Source organism: Pollicipes pollicipes, unplaced genomic scaffold (genome assembly GCF_011947565.3).
Source record: "Pollicipes pollicipes isolate AB1234 unplaced genomic scaffold, Ppol_2.1 Scaffold_7261;HRSCAF=8764_pilon_pilon_pilon, whole genome shotgun sequence".
Lineage (NCBI taxonomy): Eukaryota > Metazoa > Arthropoda > Thecostraca > Pollicipedomorpha > Pollicipedidae > Pollicipes > Pollicipes pollicipes.
The window spans coordinates 13,134,723-13,148,021 of record NW_023597054.1 but is presented as its reverse complement, the minus strand read 5'-3'; the positions used below and the strand labels follow the sequence as shown (position 1 = coordinate 13,148,021).

General features: G+C 56.3%; 2 protein-coding genes across 2 annotated transcripts; both read left to right on the top strand.

Annotated features, from left to right (window-relative positions):
* Positions 1 to 2,666: 2,666 nt before the first annotated feature.
* Positions 2,667 to 4,810, top strand: LOC119111056 (protein masquerade-like; the record flags this gene model as incomplete). The annotated part of the gene is made up of 4 exons (XM_037234883.1): positions 2,667 to 2,673; positions 3,208 to 3,440; positions 3,865 to 4,048; positions 4,710 to 4,810. Coding segments are annotated over exons 1-4 (525 nt in total), but the record flags the coding sequence as incomplete, so codon positions are not given.
* Positions 4,811 to 6,432: 1,622 nt separating this feature from the next.
* On the top strand, positions 6,433 to 12,922 carry LOC119111055 (protein masquerade-like; the record flags this gene model as incomplete). The annotated part of the gene is given in 9 exon segments (XM_037234882.1): positions 6,433 to 6,595; positions 7,809 to 8,064; positions 8,416 to 8,587; positions 9,387 to 9,492; positions 9,776 to 9,849; positions 9,851 to 9,931; positions 10,231 to 10,269; positions 10,271 to 10,300; positions 12,242 to 12,922. Coding segments are annotated over 9 exon segments (1,020 nt in total), but the record flags the coding sequence as incomplete, so codon positions are not given.
* Positions 12,923 to 13,299: the final 377 nt, after the last annotated feature.

Sequence of the window (13,299 nt, the reverse complement as noted above, 5' to 3'; positions counted from 1 at the left end):
ATGGACAAACAATGCTAAGCCAAATGTTCCTCACAAACATTGTCATTTTAGATGGCGTCGCCCAGCCCCTGGGTCCTTGTTTTCATGTATGTGAAAAACGTTGAAGCTTTTTAATAAAAAAAACGAAAAATGTGCAAGCAAATTTCATAGAAGCGATGCGACACGCAGTGTATAGCAGTACGGCATTTTTGCATCAGGCTGTCCCGGGAGATGAAAGGGTGGTGACTTGCGCTGAGTCGCCACAATCGGCGCGCGGGACCGGAGGGTGCCGCTCGGGCCCTTCCGCGGGAACCGGAGGGTGCCGCTCGGGCCCTTCCGGCCCAGCGCACCGTCAGGCTTCGAGGCGCGTGCCTTTCGCCGCGTCAGTGACCGGCGTCCGGTGTCGGCGCACAGGCGTCGGCGACTTTCGTTGTTGCGACAGCACCGCGACCGACGCGGCGGCGCGGTGCTGCTCTGTTTGCCATCAATGCAGAGCGGTCGTGCCGGCGGCTGGGGTCGTTACAACACGGGCGCGGGTCGGTGTCGTACGGTCCGCTTAGTTCCGCCAGCGGTGACGGTTGGCACACGTTGGCGGCGGCGGAGCCGGCGCCGGCCGGACCCGCCGTGAGTCACGCCGGTTCCGGTTCTCCCGGTCAAGCGATCTGGGTCAGCAGACGCCCAAGTCGCGGAAGCCGCTGCGTACCACCCTGTGGTCGACGTCGTCGTACGGTCACAACGGAAGTGAAATTTTTGCTCGTCGGAGAATTACAGCATCAGTTCGCATTCTAATTATTTTGGAATGGTCGCCTTGCACATCATGTGAGGCGTGAACCACCTCCAACCTGATGGAAATGGAGAGCTTACGCACGGAGCTTATGTCATGGGGGCTTTACGACGCACTCAGCTGCTGAGGCTTTATGGCGTCGCATCGCCTTCCACCCCTGGCAGGAAGGGCGGGCACCAGCGGTGAACCGAACCTCGTAACTCTGGTTCCCACACGCGCAGTGGTTAACGTAGACGCATTAACCAGAGTTTGCCAGAGTTAACCAGAGCGCAGAGTTCGAGCAATGTTGTTTGGCAAAAGGTATAAAAACAGACGCCGTGCTTAACGTCTCATAATAACAAAATTATAATATATGCCTCTGGCAGGTTGAAATCGACCAGCTCGTCCTTGCTTTAGTGTGATCTAATACCAGAGAGCATCAAATGAACCACTTCCTGAACAATCCAACCCAACATCAGGCTGGTTAGGCTTATGTTAACATGCCGATTGCTTGTTGTGGCTCGGTAGAGAGCATCAAATGAACCACTTCCTGAACAACCCAACCCTACATCAGGCTGGTTAGGCTTATGTAAACATGCCGATTGCTTGTTGTGGCTCGGTGAGAGCATCAAATGAACCACTTCCTGAACAACCCAACCCGACATCAGGATGGTTAGGCTTATGTAAACATGCCGATTGCTTGTTGTGGCTCGGTTTTTCCAAGCCTGCCCACAATGCTCAGAATCATCCCGAAGTTCCCGTAAATAGGCAAGGTAGTTGACTTACCCTGAAACCACACATCCCGGAGTTACCTTAAGGTCACCAGCTACATATGATGTACTAAAAGCGGTGTTTTGGCTTCCGAAACCGGTTGGACACAAAGCCATGTCGATGCAAGCATTCATGGTGAGACAAGCTGTGAAATTTAATTATGCAGTGTGCAAAATACTGGGGAGTAATCCGGACTGCCTCTGTGGACCAGAAGCATCGGTCGTACACCCCCTGGCCGTTCACAGCACGAGATTCTTGGTATTCAGGACATGCAAACAAAGCACAATGCGGACAACCACCCCGGTCTCTCTGTGCACTGTGACGAACTAATGCATGCCCTTCTGCTGTAACTTGCAGCTGCTTTGCTTGTTTGTGCTCCGCAGTCGCGGATGCTTTAATGCTCCCCTCGCTAACAAAGATATCATCGACCCTTGAACTGCAGCTCTCGCCTGTTAATGGAGCCCAGTTTTACGACGCACGGTGATGTAGCCCAATGCTGACAGATCACGCCAGTGCTGACAAGACGCTGTCGTGACTGCTGTCTGTGACTGACGTGCCTTGTCACGGGCGTGACGTCACGGTTGACGGGAGTGATGTAAAGCGCGTCTGTGAAAATTCGCTGGTTGGGAGGTCTAAGGCAGGCGCTGTTTTCTTTTGTGAAGCATGAATTTAGGAACAGAAAGCACTTTCCAATGCAGACCGCGATATGTGCAATTAGACGCTTTCAATTGCCGCAAGGCATTCCTGAACTTGAATCCTTTGGACGTGTCTGGTGTATCAGATATTCTGGAACGATATAATATTTGACCACTTGACAGAGAACATAAGATTAAGCCTTCCAATTGATAGCACTTGGCTCGATTCAGCAATTTTCCTCGTCGGAGTTTCCTCGTATGCATGGGGGAATGACCTCTGACGATACTATTAAACCATGAATTTGAGCGATTATACCGACAAGCGGGCCAAGACTCGCAGGGTGACTTACTAAGGCCGACTGCGCGTGCGGCGATATAGCATATTTTACCGACAAGCGGACCAAGACTCGCAGGGTGACTCGCTAAGGCCGACTGCGCGTGCGGCGATATAGCACACAGATGCTTTAAATACCCACATAGCGTGCATACGCTGAAAAAAAAACAGAACGTGTTCAGGTATGCGAGGCGAGTCATGCTCTCAGAAGCGCGCCATCTTCCAGTGCATTAAATGAGACAAGTGGTGCTATCTCTAATGTACTATAGTGTGGTTGTTTCTATGTTGGCTTCTTTGTGTATTAGGTTCTAGATGAGCCTTATATAGGAGAACCAAGCGCAATGTAGCGTATCGTAACATACCCGAAGACAGTGTTTGTGTTTTTCCTTATGAAAGTTCTACCGGCGTAAAAACATATAGTGTCGTTTTCAGGCTCTCCCCAATTCATTCAGGTTGCCTTGGTCCACGGCACTTTTAGTTTGACGACTCGCAGCTTCAGACCTTAGTTCACTTCTGCCTCTCTGAGCGAAAACTGCAAGGCACGACTATCACGAGGCTCATAGAAAACTACTCGATCTCACCTTCTCCACGTCGAAACCTCTTCAGACCATGCATTCCTGTGTCTGTACGTGCTGCTCTGTGCCTTTCGATTTCGCCAGCGTGACGCCGGTGACAGGGCTCAACATCGTGACCTGCCGTGTCACGCTGGCACTGTCCGTCCTCAGACCTGTTCAGCTCGCTGGCGCGGCCCGAGGAGGGCAGCCAGTGCCCGGGCCGCTGCTACCACGCGCTGGCCGCGCTCATGTGTGAGAAGGTGCTGGACGACAAGCCGTGCCCACAGCCGTCCATGCGCTGCTGTGTACTGGCCGGCGGACAGCAGGCGCCGGCGCCCGCGACCGTGGCGCCACCTACGCCAGCCGCCCTCACCGCCACCAAGAGCGCCACCACCAAGCGAGAGGTGCGCTGTCATGATGGTGTCTCTGAGCACCCTCAGCTGCGGCTTGGGGAGACAGAGCGTTTGACTACTGAGCGGTTCGGCCGGTGTCATGTCAGTACAAAAGTGAAAAAAATGTAAACTGCCACTTGGTAAGCCAGCACGCCATTCGTAATTAGTGTACTTGTAGCTACAACTAAGCGTATCCTCTTTAAAGAACTAGAAAGCTCGGAAAAGGCATGTAGCCAGTGATGTGCACACATATAAAACGATTAACGACCTGTATGGTCTACGGCACACGTCCCGGCCAGACAATGTGTTTTGCTAACGCGAGGTGTCTCGTTACCGCATGCATGTCACTTGGCGTAGATCAAAACACCTTGAATCAGAAAACATCTTTCCATCCGTTCCAAAAAACACCCATCAGCAGCGGCCGGTCCTTCCCCAGGTGCCTACGACACCAGCCACAACCACCACGCCGGCGCCGACAACCACGCCCACAACCCGGGCCCCCTCGCCCGAGACCACGACGGCGACTTCGCCGACGTTGATTGAGAAGATGGACACGGACGAGACGGAGCTGGTGGACGGTCTGCCGCGACCGCAGCCGTACGGAGCGCAGCAGGGGACCAGTGAGTGTTCGCGGCATTCGGTCCAACATTCATATCGTTCGCAGCGAGAGATTGAATGGCGTGCCCAGGACAGGCTGGGATTATGCTATTTAAGTTGTGCCATAGATGTGCGGGACCTGCATGATGAGAACTTCGCTACGATTATGAGACAAGCCGCAGAGACATTCGGCTTTATTCGTTACATCATAGGTGTGCCCGCCGTCAATTATCAGCAGAGATACTCCCCACTCTCGCTGATCACCACTGGCCGTCGCTGATCATCACGAACTTTTGCTGATCACCACTGGTCGTCACTGATCATCACGAGCCCCCGCTAGTCACCACTGGCCGTCACTGATCATCACGAGCCCCCGCTAATCACCACTGGCCGTCACTGACCATCACGCAGATTCGCTGATCACCACTGGCTGTCACTGACTATCACGCACCCTCGCTGATCACCACTGGCCGTCACTGATCACGAGCCCTCGCTGATCACCACTGGCCGCCATTGACCATCGCGCACCGTCGCTGATCACCACTGGCCGTCACTGATCATCACAAACCTTTGCTGATCACCACTGGCCGTCACTGATCGTCACAAACCTTTGCTGACCACCACTGGCCGTCACTGATCATCACGCACTGCCGCTGACGGCCACCGGTCGCCCCTCCCTCGCAGCCATCTGTCCGGGCGTGTGCGTGGCCAAGCGGCTGGCGGCTTACTGTGAGGCAGCGCTGGACCTGCCCGGGGTCTGCGCCGCCGACCAGCGCTGCTGCGTCGCAAGGACCTGTTCGACGGCGTTGAGGACAAGCCCGAACAGTTCGTCATTCTGGGCAAGACGCCCAAACCTAAGCCCGAGGAGCCGGAGGAGGAGAAGAAGCCAGGTATACCCGGAATGCTGAGAACATGGCTGTCGTTTCGCAGCCCCTGCATCAATTGGACAATATACAGCCAGAAATGGATGTTAGTGATAATGCCGCCACGTTCAAACAGTGATCTTGCCTTAACGTTAGGTATCAACAATGGCCTCCCTGATCGCTGATCTTTGTTCTGTCGTGCCCCGTTTCAGCATCAAGCGCTGGTATCGAAATCCCCCGAGCAGAAGAAAGTGCGCCGGCCAGTGTGTGACGGGGCTGTTCTCCTACCTATGTGACCGCGTGGACAGTAGCGTCAAGTGCGGCAACGGAGGCCGCTGCTGCCTGTCGCGCTCACGGCCCGACAAGACTCAGGCCACCACGGCCAAGCCGGCCGGCGCGCCGACCGAGAAGTGCCCAGGCGTCTGCATGCCGGGCCTCATGAAGGCATACTGCAACGCGCCGTCGCGCCTGCTGCCCAACAACCGCGGCTGCACCAGCGGCCAGGTCTGCTGCGACAATCGAGAGGGAGCCGACAAACAGGAGGCGGGTGCTGCCAGCCCGGCGCGGCCCGCCGCGGCCGCCGGGCGCCCTCGCCCATCGGCGCCATCCTCAACCAGGCGCTGGGCGCGGCGGCCGGCGGCGGCGGCGGCGGCGGTGGCGGCCTGCTCGGCTCGCTGGCGCCGCTGGCCGCCTCACTGCTGGGCGGCGGCGCTGGCGGTGGCGGTGGCGGCGGCGGCGCCAGCGGACTGGTGCAGGCCGTGCTGCCGGCGCTGCTCGGCGCCGGCGCCAACCGGCCGGCGGCGCCGCAACGGTTCCCGGCTGTGCCGGCGCCAGAGCGGGTCGACGCGAACCGCCGGCCGCCGCCGCCCCGAGGAAGGCCGCCGCCGCCGCCGCCTGTGCCGGTCGACCCGCGGCCATTGTGTCCGGACACCTGCATCGGACCGTTCCTCTCGTTCACCTGCTTCGGTAAGACCTGCGGGAGGGTGACTCGATTACTGCGGGTTGGCCTGTGTCTGGAATTATGTGTAGCATGCTGCCCGTCGCGTTTTACGTGATGCACAGTAGCTCTACTTCGACTGCTTAAAGATCGACTCATTACTTCTTTTTTCTATAAAATGTTGCTGAACTGCCAAGTTGTCCCTAAAGTTGCACAGCCCTGTTAATTTCACAACCGTTAAGCCATTCATAGACCATTTTAGACCAAATCTCGGGAGATCCTTTGTGTTGTCATATCATGTCTTGCATGCTCTATTCCATGCAAAAGATACATCGCGTGCTTGGAGATGACACTGGGTGGACGTAGGTGAGCATTGTCTGTTCTGCTCACCGCAGGAAGCGCCGAGATGACGGACCTGTTCCGCTGCGGCTCCAAGAAGGAGCAGTGCTGTGCCAAGAAGTCAGCCATCCGCAGACTACGCGATCAGCAGTACTACAACGCCGCCAACGAGTACAACAACGAGTACCCGACGTACCCCGACAACGAGCAGTACGGCGGCCGCCCGTCCTTCGTACCGCCGCACGGCGAGTACCAGCCCGAGTACCAGCCTGAGTACCAGCCCGAGTACCAGCCTGAGTACCAGTCGGAATACCAGCCGGAGTACCAAGAATACGGGCAGGAACGGCCACCACCGCCAGCCGGCGAATATGAGCAGCAGCAGCCGCCGGAGTTCGTCGGCAACCAACAGCCCGGCCTGCCGTCCCGCATAGGTCAGCTATCCAAACTGGGAAGAGGCGCGCACTGTCAGCTATCCAAACCGGGGAGAGACACGCACTGTCAGCTATCTAAGCCGGGGGGAGACACGCACTGTCAGCTATCCAAAACGGGAGGAGACGCACTGTCAGGAGACAGTATCAGGTGTCAGCTATCAAAACCGGGAGGAGACATTCACTATCACCTATCCCAAACGGGAGGAGACACGCACTGTCAGCTATCCAAACTGGGAGGGGACACGCACTGTTATCTATCCTAACTGGAGGAGACACGCACTGTTATCTATCCTAACTGGAGGAGACACGCACTGTCAGCTATCCAAACTGGGAGGAGACACGCACTGTTATCTATCCTAACTGGAGGAGACACGCACTGTCAGCTATCCAAACTGGGAGGAGACACGCACTGTTATCTATCCTAACTGGAGGAGACACGCACTGTCAGCTACCCAAACTGGGAGGAGACACGCATTGTCAGCTATTCACACCGTGAGGAGACACTCACTGTCAGCTATCCAAAACGGGAGGAGACACGCACTGACAGCTTTCCAAACCGGGAGGAGACACGCACTGTCAGCTATCCAAACTGGGAGGAGACATTCACTGTCAGCCATCCAAAACAGGAGGAGACATGCACTGTCAGCTATCTAAAACGGGAGGAGGCACGCACTGTTGGGTCGCGTACCGTCTCGCATGGATCAGCTATCCAAACCGGGAGGAGACACACACTGTCAGCTATACGGAAGAAGACATGCACTGTTGGCTATCCAAAACGGGAGGAGACACACACTGTCAGCTATACGGAAGAAGACATGCACTGTTGGCTATCCAAAACGGGAGGAGACACGCACTGTCAGCTATCCAAACTGGGAGGAGACACGCACTGTCGGGCCGCGTGTCGCACCACACATAACACACGGATTGTGCTCATATTGGGATTACGGCTGCTGCAATGAGCTGACTATGTCGCATTGTGTTCCGTGCTAACCCAGGGCTCAAAGGCGGACACGTGGCCAAGCCTCCGTATGTCAATTGTATTTCGGCAAGGTGCTTTCAAGCGGGAGCAGCTGCTCACAATTTCGCAACCAATTTCACGTTCGTCCGCCATCGCGCGTCCAGTCCTTAACTCAACTGGGCAGGGGGCCTGCCCCTGTTGAGTTTGCGTCCCGCTTCCCCTGACGTTCCCCCCCCCCCCCCCTCCTCTCCGCAGACGGCCCGGGCGGGCACATCCAGATCTATCAGACGACGCCGGCGCCCGAGCCGCCGCTGCCCGTGCACAAGAACAAGTACGTGTGCGGCGTGAAGGGGCCGCCGGGTCGGCGCGGCCGCGTCGTGGGCGGACAGGACGCGGCGCCGGGCGAGTGGTGCTGGCACGTGGCGCTCATCAACTCGCTGAACCAGTACCTGTGCGGCGGCGCGCTCATTGGCACCCAGTGGGTGCTCACTGCCGCCCACTGCGTCACTAAGTAAGTCAGGCTGACCGTCAGGTGGCCGCTGAGATGGTGCGGAGGCTGACCCCTGCTGCTGATGCCGTTTGATCGACTGGTGTTATGCGATTGCGTTACTTTTCCAAGGCTCGCCCACTGCAAGCAGCGCATCACAGGAAGTCGTGTGGTTCATGACACTTCTTCAGTTTGCATCGGCACCACTGTTGGCTTCGGTGTTTGCATTCGTTATTGTATCTGGTCAAAACCGTCGCATATGCCCAAGTTGATCGCGGTGGAAATGTCGTAGCGCGACCGACGGTGAGTTTTGAACCCACGACCTCGAGGCCACTGGGCCATCTCTGACCGGCCGCGTGGTCATCCCCGCCTCAGCATCGTTCGATCCGGTGACGCCATCTACGTGCGCGTGGGGGACCACGACCTGACCTCCAAGTACGGCTCGCTGGGCGCGCAGACGCTGCGCGTGTCCACCACCTACATCCATCACAACCACAACTCGCAGACGCTGGACAACGACATCGCTCTGCTCAAGCTGCACGGACAGGTGAGCACGGCCGATGGTCTCACTGGTGAGTGGAGCAGGGAGCGAGTCACTGTCGCTTATCTCAACTCTCCTCATCGAGTCGGCTGCCAGCATATGTCAGCTTGAGCTATTCGTGCAATGTCTGAGGAGAGTCGCTTACTGCCCTCTGTGAGCGAATCTGTTGTAACATTATAGCATGTTTGAAGCTCCGCGCTATGCCAGGCGCATTCGCCACGCTTATTGTGTGCAGTCACCTCTCCTTTTCCTTTTGATACTGGCGCGTGTGAGCCTCTGGGCTCTGACTTCAGCTCCACCCTCAGCGCACCAGTCACCTCTCCTCCTCCTTTTGATACTGGTGCGTGTGGGCCTCTGGACTCTGACTTCAGCTCCACCTTCAACGCACCAGTCACCTCTCCTCTTCCTTTTGATACTGGTGCGTGTGAGCCTCTGGACCTGACTTCAGCTCCACCCTCAGCGCACCAGTCACCTCTCCTCTTTCTTTTGATACTGGCGCGTGTGAGCCTCTGGACTCTGACTTCAGCTCCACCTTCAACGCACCAGCTAGCTCTCCTTCTCCTCTTCCTTTTGATACTGGCACGTGTGAGCCTCTGGGCTCTGACTTCAGCTCCACCTTCAGCGCACCAGTCAGCTCTCCTTTTCCTTTTGATACTGGTGCGTGTGAGCATCTGGATTCTGATCGAGCCTTCGATTTCCGACACGAGCCCAGTCTGTCCTGCATTGCTAGCGCTGAGCCCGTCAAGCGTCCACCCCACGCCGGCGTCCTGACCTTGGCGTGACCCCGGCCGCGCCGCCGTCTCAGGTGGAGCTGAAGGAGGGCGTCTGCCTGGTGTGCTTACCGGCGCGTGGCGTGGAGCAGCAGGCCGGCAACCGCTGCACCGTCTCCGGCTACGGCTACCAAGGCGAAAGTGAGGGCCGCCTTCTGTGACAACGGCGAGCCGTTGGCAGCAGACTGCATTGCCATCTATCGGTATACTGAGGCATCAGCGTGGAGTCTAGCGTATGAGCAGTTGCAGCTGCATCGCGGGAAAACATGACTCTTTGAGGTTTGCAATTTGTGGCATGCTCATCCAGCGTTTAAACAAAGCATTGATTGCGTTGTGGCTAGCATTCAAGCGGGTTGATGGTGGTGACGGCCAGTCGTTTCTGCCTTTGTTGGCGCCTCCTGACGGTCGACCTAACTTTCCCCAGCTGGGCCGATTCCGCTGAGGGTGCGGGCCGCAGAGCTGCCCATCGTCTCTGACAATGAGTGTGTGCGCAAGATCAAACGCCGTCACAGAGAAGATCTTCATCCTGCCAGCCTCCAGTTTCTGCGCTGGTGGTGAGGAGGGCAACGATGCCTGCCAGGTCAGTGTCAGCGGGAAGGTGATGTTGCCGCGCCCGTCCGGGCCGCTGACAGGCGTGTGCCTTCTCAGCCTGTGTACACCAGCTGCCCGTAGTGAGCTGTAGTCAAGCTGGAGGATGACGTAATGACAGTTTGTCAAATCGACTTGTTCGATAACTGCATGTAGTGTTAGTCGACACATTCGATACTGGCAAACGGCAGCCATTTCGCCAATGCAATATGGTGCGCCAGCCGCGTGGACTTCGTTTGAAATCACTAGCATGCATGTCACATAGCTAACGGTCAGTTGACGCCGTTCCAGGGCGACGGAGGAGGTCCTCTTGTGTGCAACGTGGACGGCTTACTATGAGCTGTCCGGCATGGTCAGCTGGGTAAGGACTCAACGTCTAGAACGCGTAACGTCAAGAATGTGTAATGTCTAATGGCCCTTGGGGCCCATGGGCAGTCTACTTACTGTATGGATGTCGGGTGACGCACCTGCATCACTGTGTTTTTGTAGCCATTTCGTAGAATTCTACCAAAGCGGTTGAGTTGGTCTCACACCCAGCATTCCTGGTTTATTATATCTACGATCATGCAAAAGAGTTAATTCGCTCATGTGCCCACACCCGCGGTTACGGAGGTTAAAGCTGGCACAGCCAGTGGTCAAAGTTACATGTGACGCTAGCACGAGACGTCAGTGAAATCTGCAGGCGTGGCGGGACCACCCACGCCATGGCACCGCGGTCGTCACTAGGGCGACACATGCCATGGCACCGCGGTCGTTACTAGGGCGACACATGCCATGGCAGCGCGGTTATTACTAGGACGTCACATGCCATGGCAGCGCGGTTGTTACTAGGGCGACACATGCCATGGCAGCGCGGTTATTACTAGGACGTCACATGCCATGGCAGCGCGGTTGTTACTAGGACGTCATATGCTATGGCAGCGCGGTTGTTGCTAGGACGTCACATGCCATGGCAGCGCGGTTGTTACTAGGACGTCACATGCCATGGCAGCGCGGTTGTTACTAGGACGTCGCATGCCATGGCATCGCGGTCGTTATCAGGACGTCACATGCGATGGCAGCGCGGTTGTTACTAGGACGTCACATGCCATGGCAGCGCGGTCGTTACTAGGACGTCGCATGCCATGGCAGCGCGGCTGTTATCAGGACGTCACATGCTATGGCAGCGCGGTTGTTATCAGGACGTCACATGCTATGGCAGCGCGGTTGTTACTAGGACGTCACATGCTATGGCAGCGCGGTTGTTATCAGGACGTCACATGCTATGGCAGCGCGGTTGTTACTAGGACGTCACATGCTATGGTCAGCGCGGTTGTTATCAGGACGTCACATGCTATGGCAGCGCGGTTGTTACTAGGGACGTCACATGCTATGGCAGCGCGGTTGTTATCAGGACGTCACATGCTATGGCAGCGCGGTTTGTTACTAGGACGTCACATGCTATGGCAGCGCGGTTGTTACTAGGACGTCACATGCTATGGCAGCGCGGTTGTTATCAGGACGTCACATGCTATGGCAGCGCGGTTGTTACTAGGACGTCACATGCTATGGCAGCGCGGTTGTTATTAGGAGGTCACATGCTATGGCAGCACGGTTGTTACTAGGACGTCACATGCCATGGCAGCACGGTTGTTACTAGGACGTCGCATGCCATGGCATCGCGGTCGTTATCAGGACGTCACATGCGATGGCAGCGCGGTTGTTACTAGGATGTCACATGCCATGGCATCGCGGTTGTTATTAGGACGTCGCATGCCATGGCACCGCGGTTGTTACTAGGACGTCACATGCCATGGCAGCGCGGTTGTTACTAGGACGTCACATGCTATGGCAGCACGGTTGTTACTAGGACGTCACATGCCATGGCAGCGCGGTTGTTACTAGGACGTCACATGCTATGGCAGCGCGGTTGTTACTAGGACGTCACATGCTATGGCAGCACGGTTGTTACTAGGACGTTACATGCCATGGCAGCGCGGTTGTTACTAGGACGTCGCATGCCATGGCACCGCGGTCGTTATCAGGACGTCACATGCGATGGCGGTGCGGTTGTTACTAGGACGTCACATGCCATGGCAGCGCGGTTGTTACTAGGACGTCACATGCCGTGGCATCGCGGTTGTTATCAGGACGTCACATGATATGGCAGCGCGGTTGTTACTAGGACGTCACATTCCATGGCAGCGCGGTTGTTACCAGGACGTCACATGCCATGGCAGTGCGGTTGTCACTAGGACGTCATATGCCATGGCAGCGCGGTTGTTACTAGGACGTCACATGACCGTGCGCTGGACGCCGGCAGGGCTTCGGGTGCGGCCGTCAGGACGTACCCGGCGTTTACGTCAAGGTGTCCTCCTTCATCGGCTGGATCAACCAGATCATCAGCGTCAACAATCTCTGAGGACGCTGACACGTCGGCAATGTTATCAGCGGCCGACCGCGGCGATCACGGCGCACTGCGCCGCGTTGGGACGAGGTGGGCGTCCCTTGGAAACACAAGCTGACTCGTCTGCTAGCAGCGACCAGTGTGGGTATTCGACGACGCCATAAGATGCCGGCCAAGAAGAAGAGGGCACGGGTCAGGATTGGAGACAGTATTGTTTCTCCCCAATCTCCCTGCGGTGCAAGCCCATTTCCCTCAGGCCGGAGCGTCTGCTGAATGGGCTACATACAGACAAGATGGTGGGCGTTGCGTTTTCGCGGATGCGCTCACGTCCTCCGGTGTTCGATGGCTACTGCTAGAGAGCACATGCAGTACCGCAGTATGTCATCAGACGGCGCGACCGACCAGTGTATGGGACGGTATTGTGCTTCTGGACTACTCTAGCAACTCGTATTGCCTGTAATATACTCGCTCGTAGTCGACGAGCAAGGACGCTGACAAATGACGGCACTGCGCCCCACGTGCGAGCAATCCCGACGGATTTGTATGTTCAAAACTTGTGTAAGCTGTTGCTCCTTTTGAGAGACATACGGTTTGCGTCTTATGATGTGTAAGTGGTGACGTTTCTGGCAAGGTATAGTCGATTTGGGGTTCTTCCCTTGTCGGAAGACAATGAAGAGAAGTACAATGACATGATAACTTGACAAACGACACGTGTGATATGGCACCTGTTTGGTCACGAAATTGGTGAGTGGCATTACTTCCAGCCAAAGGAGATAGGTTTATCTCAGGTCGTTGTGAGTAAGTGGTTTGTGCTTTGTCCTGTCTGTAAATGTTCACTGAACATCCTTACTCGCCCGCTGTTGGCCACCTTTGCACAGTTGCATTTCCTTTTGTTTCCTTGCTGGGAAGAAACATCGTTTCTGTATAGTGTGTACCGCTGTAAGCCACTACGTGTTGGTTTAAGGGGAAGCCGC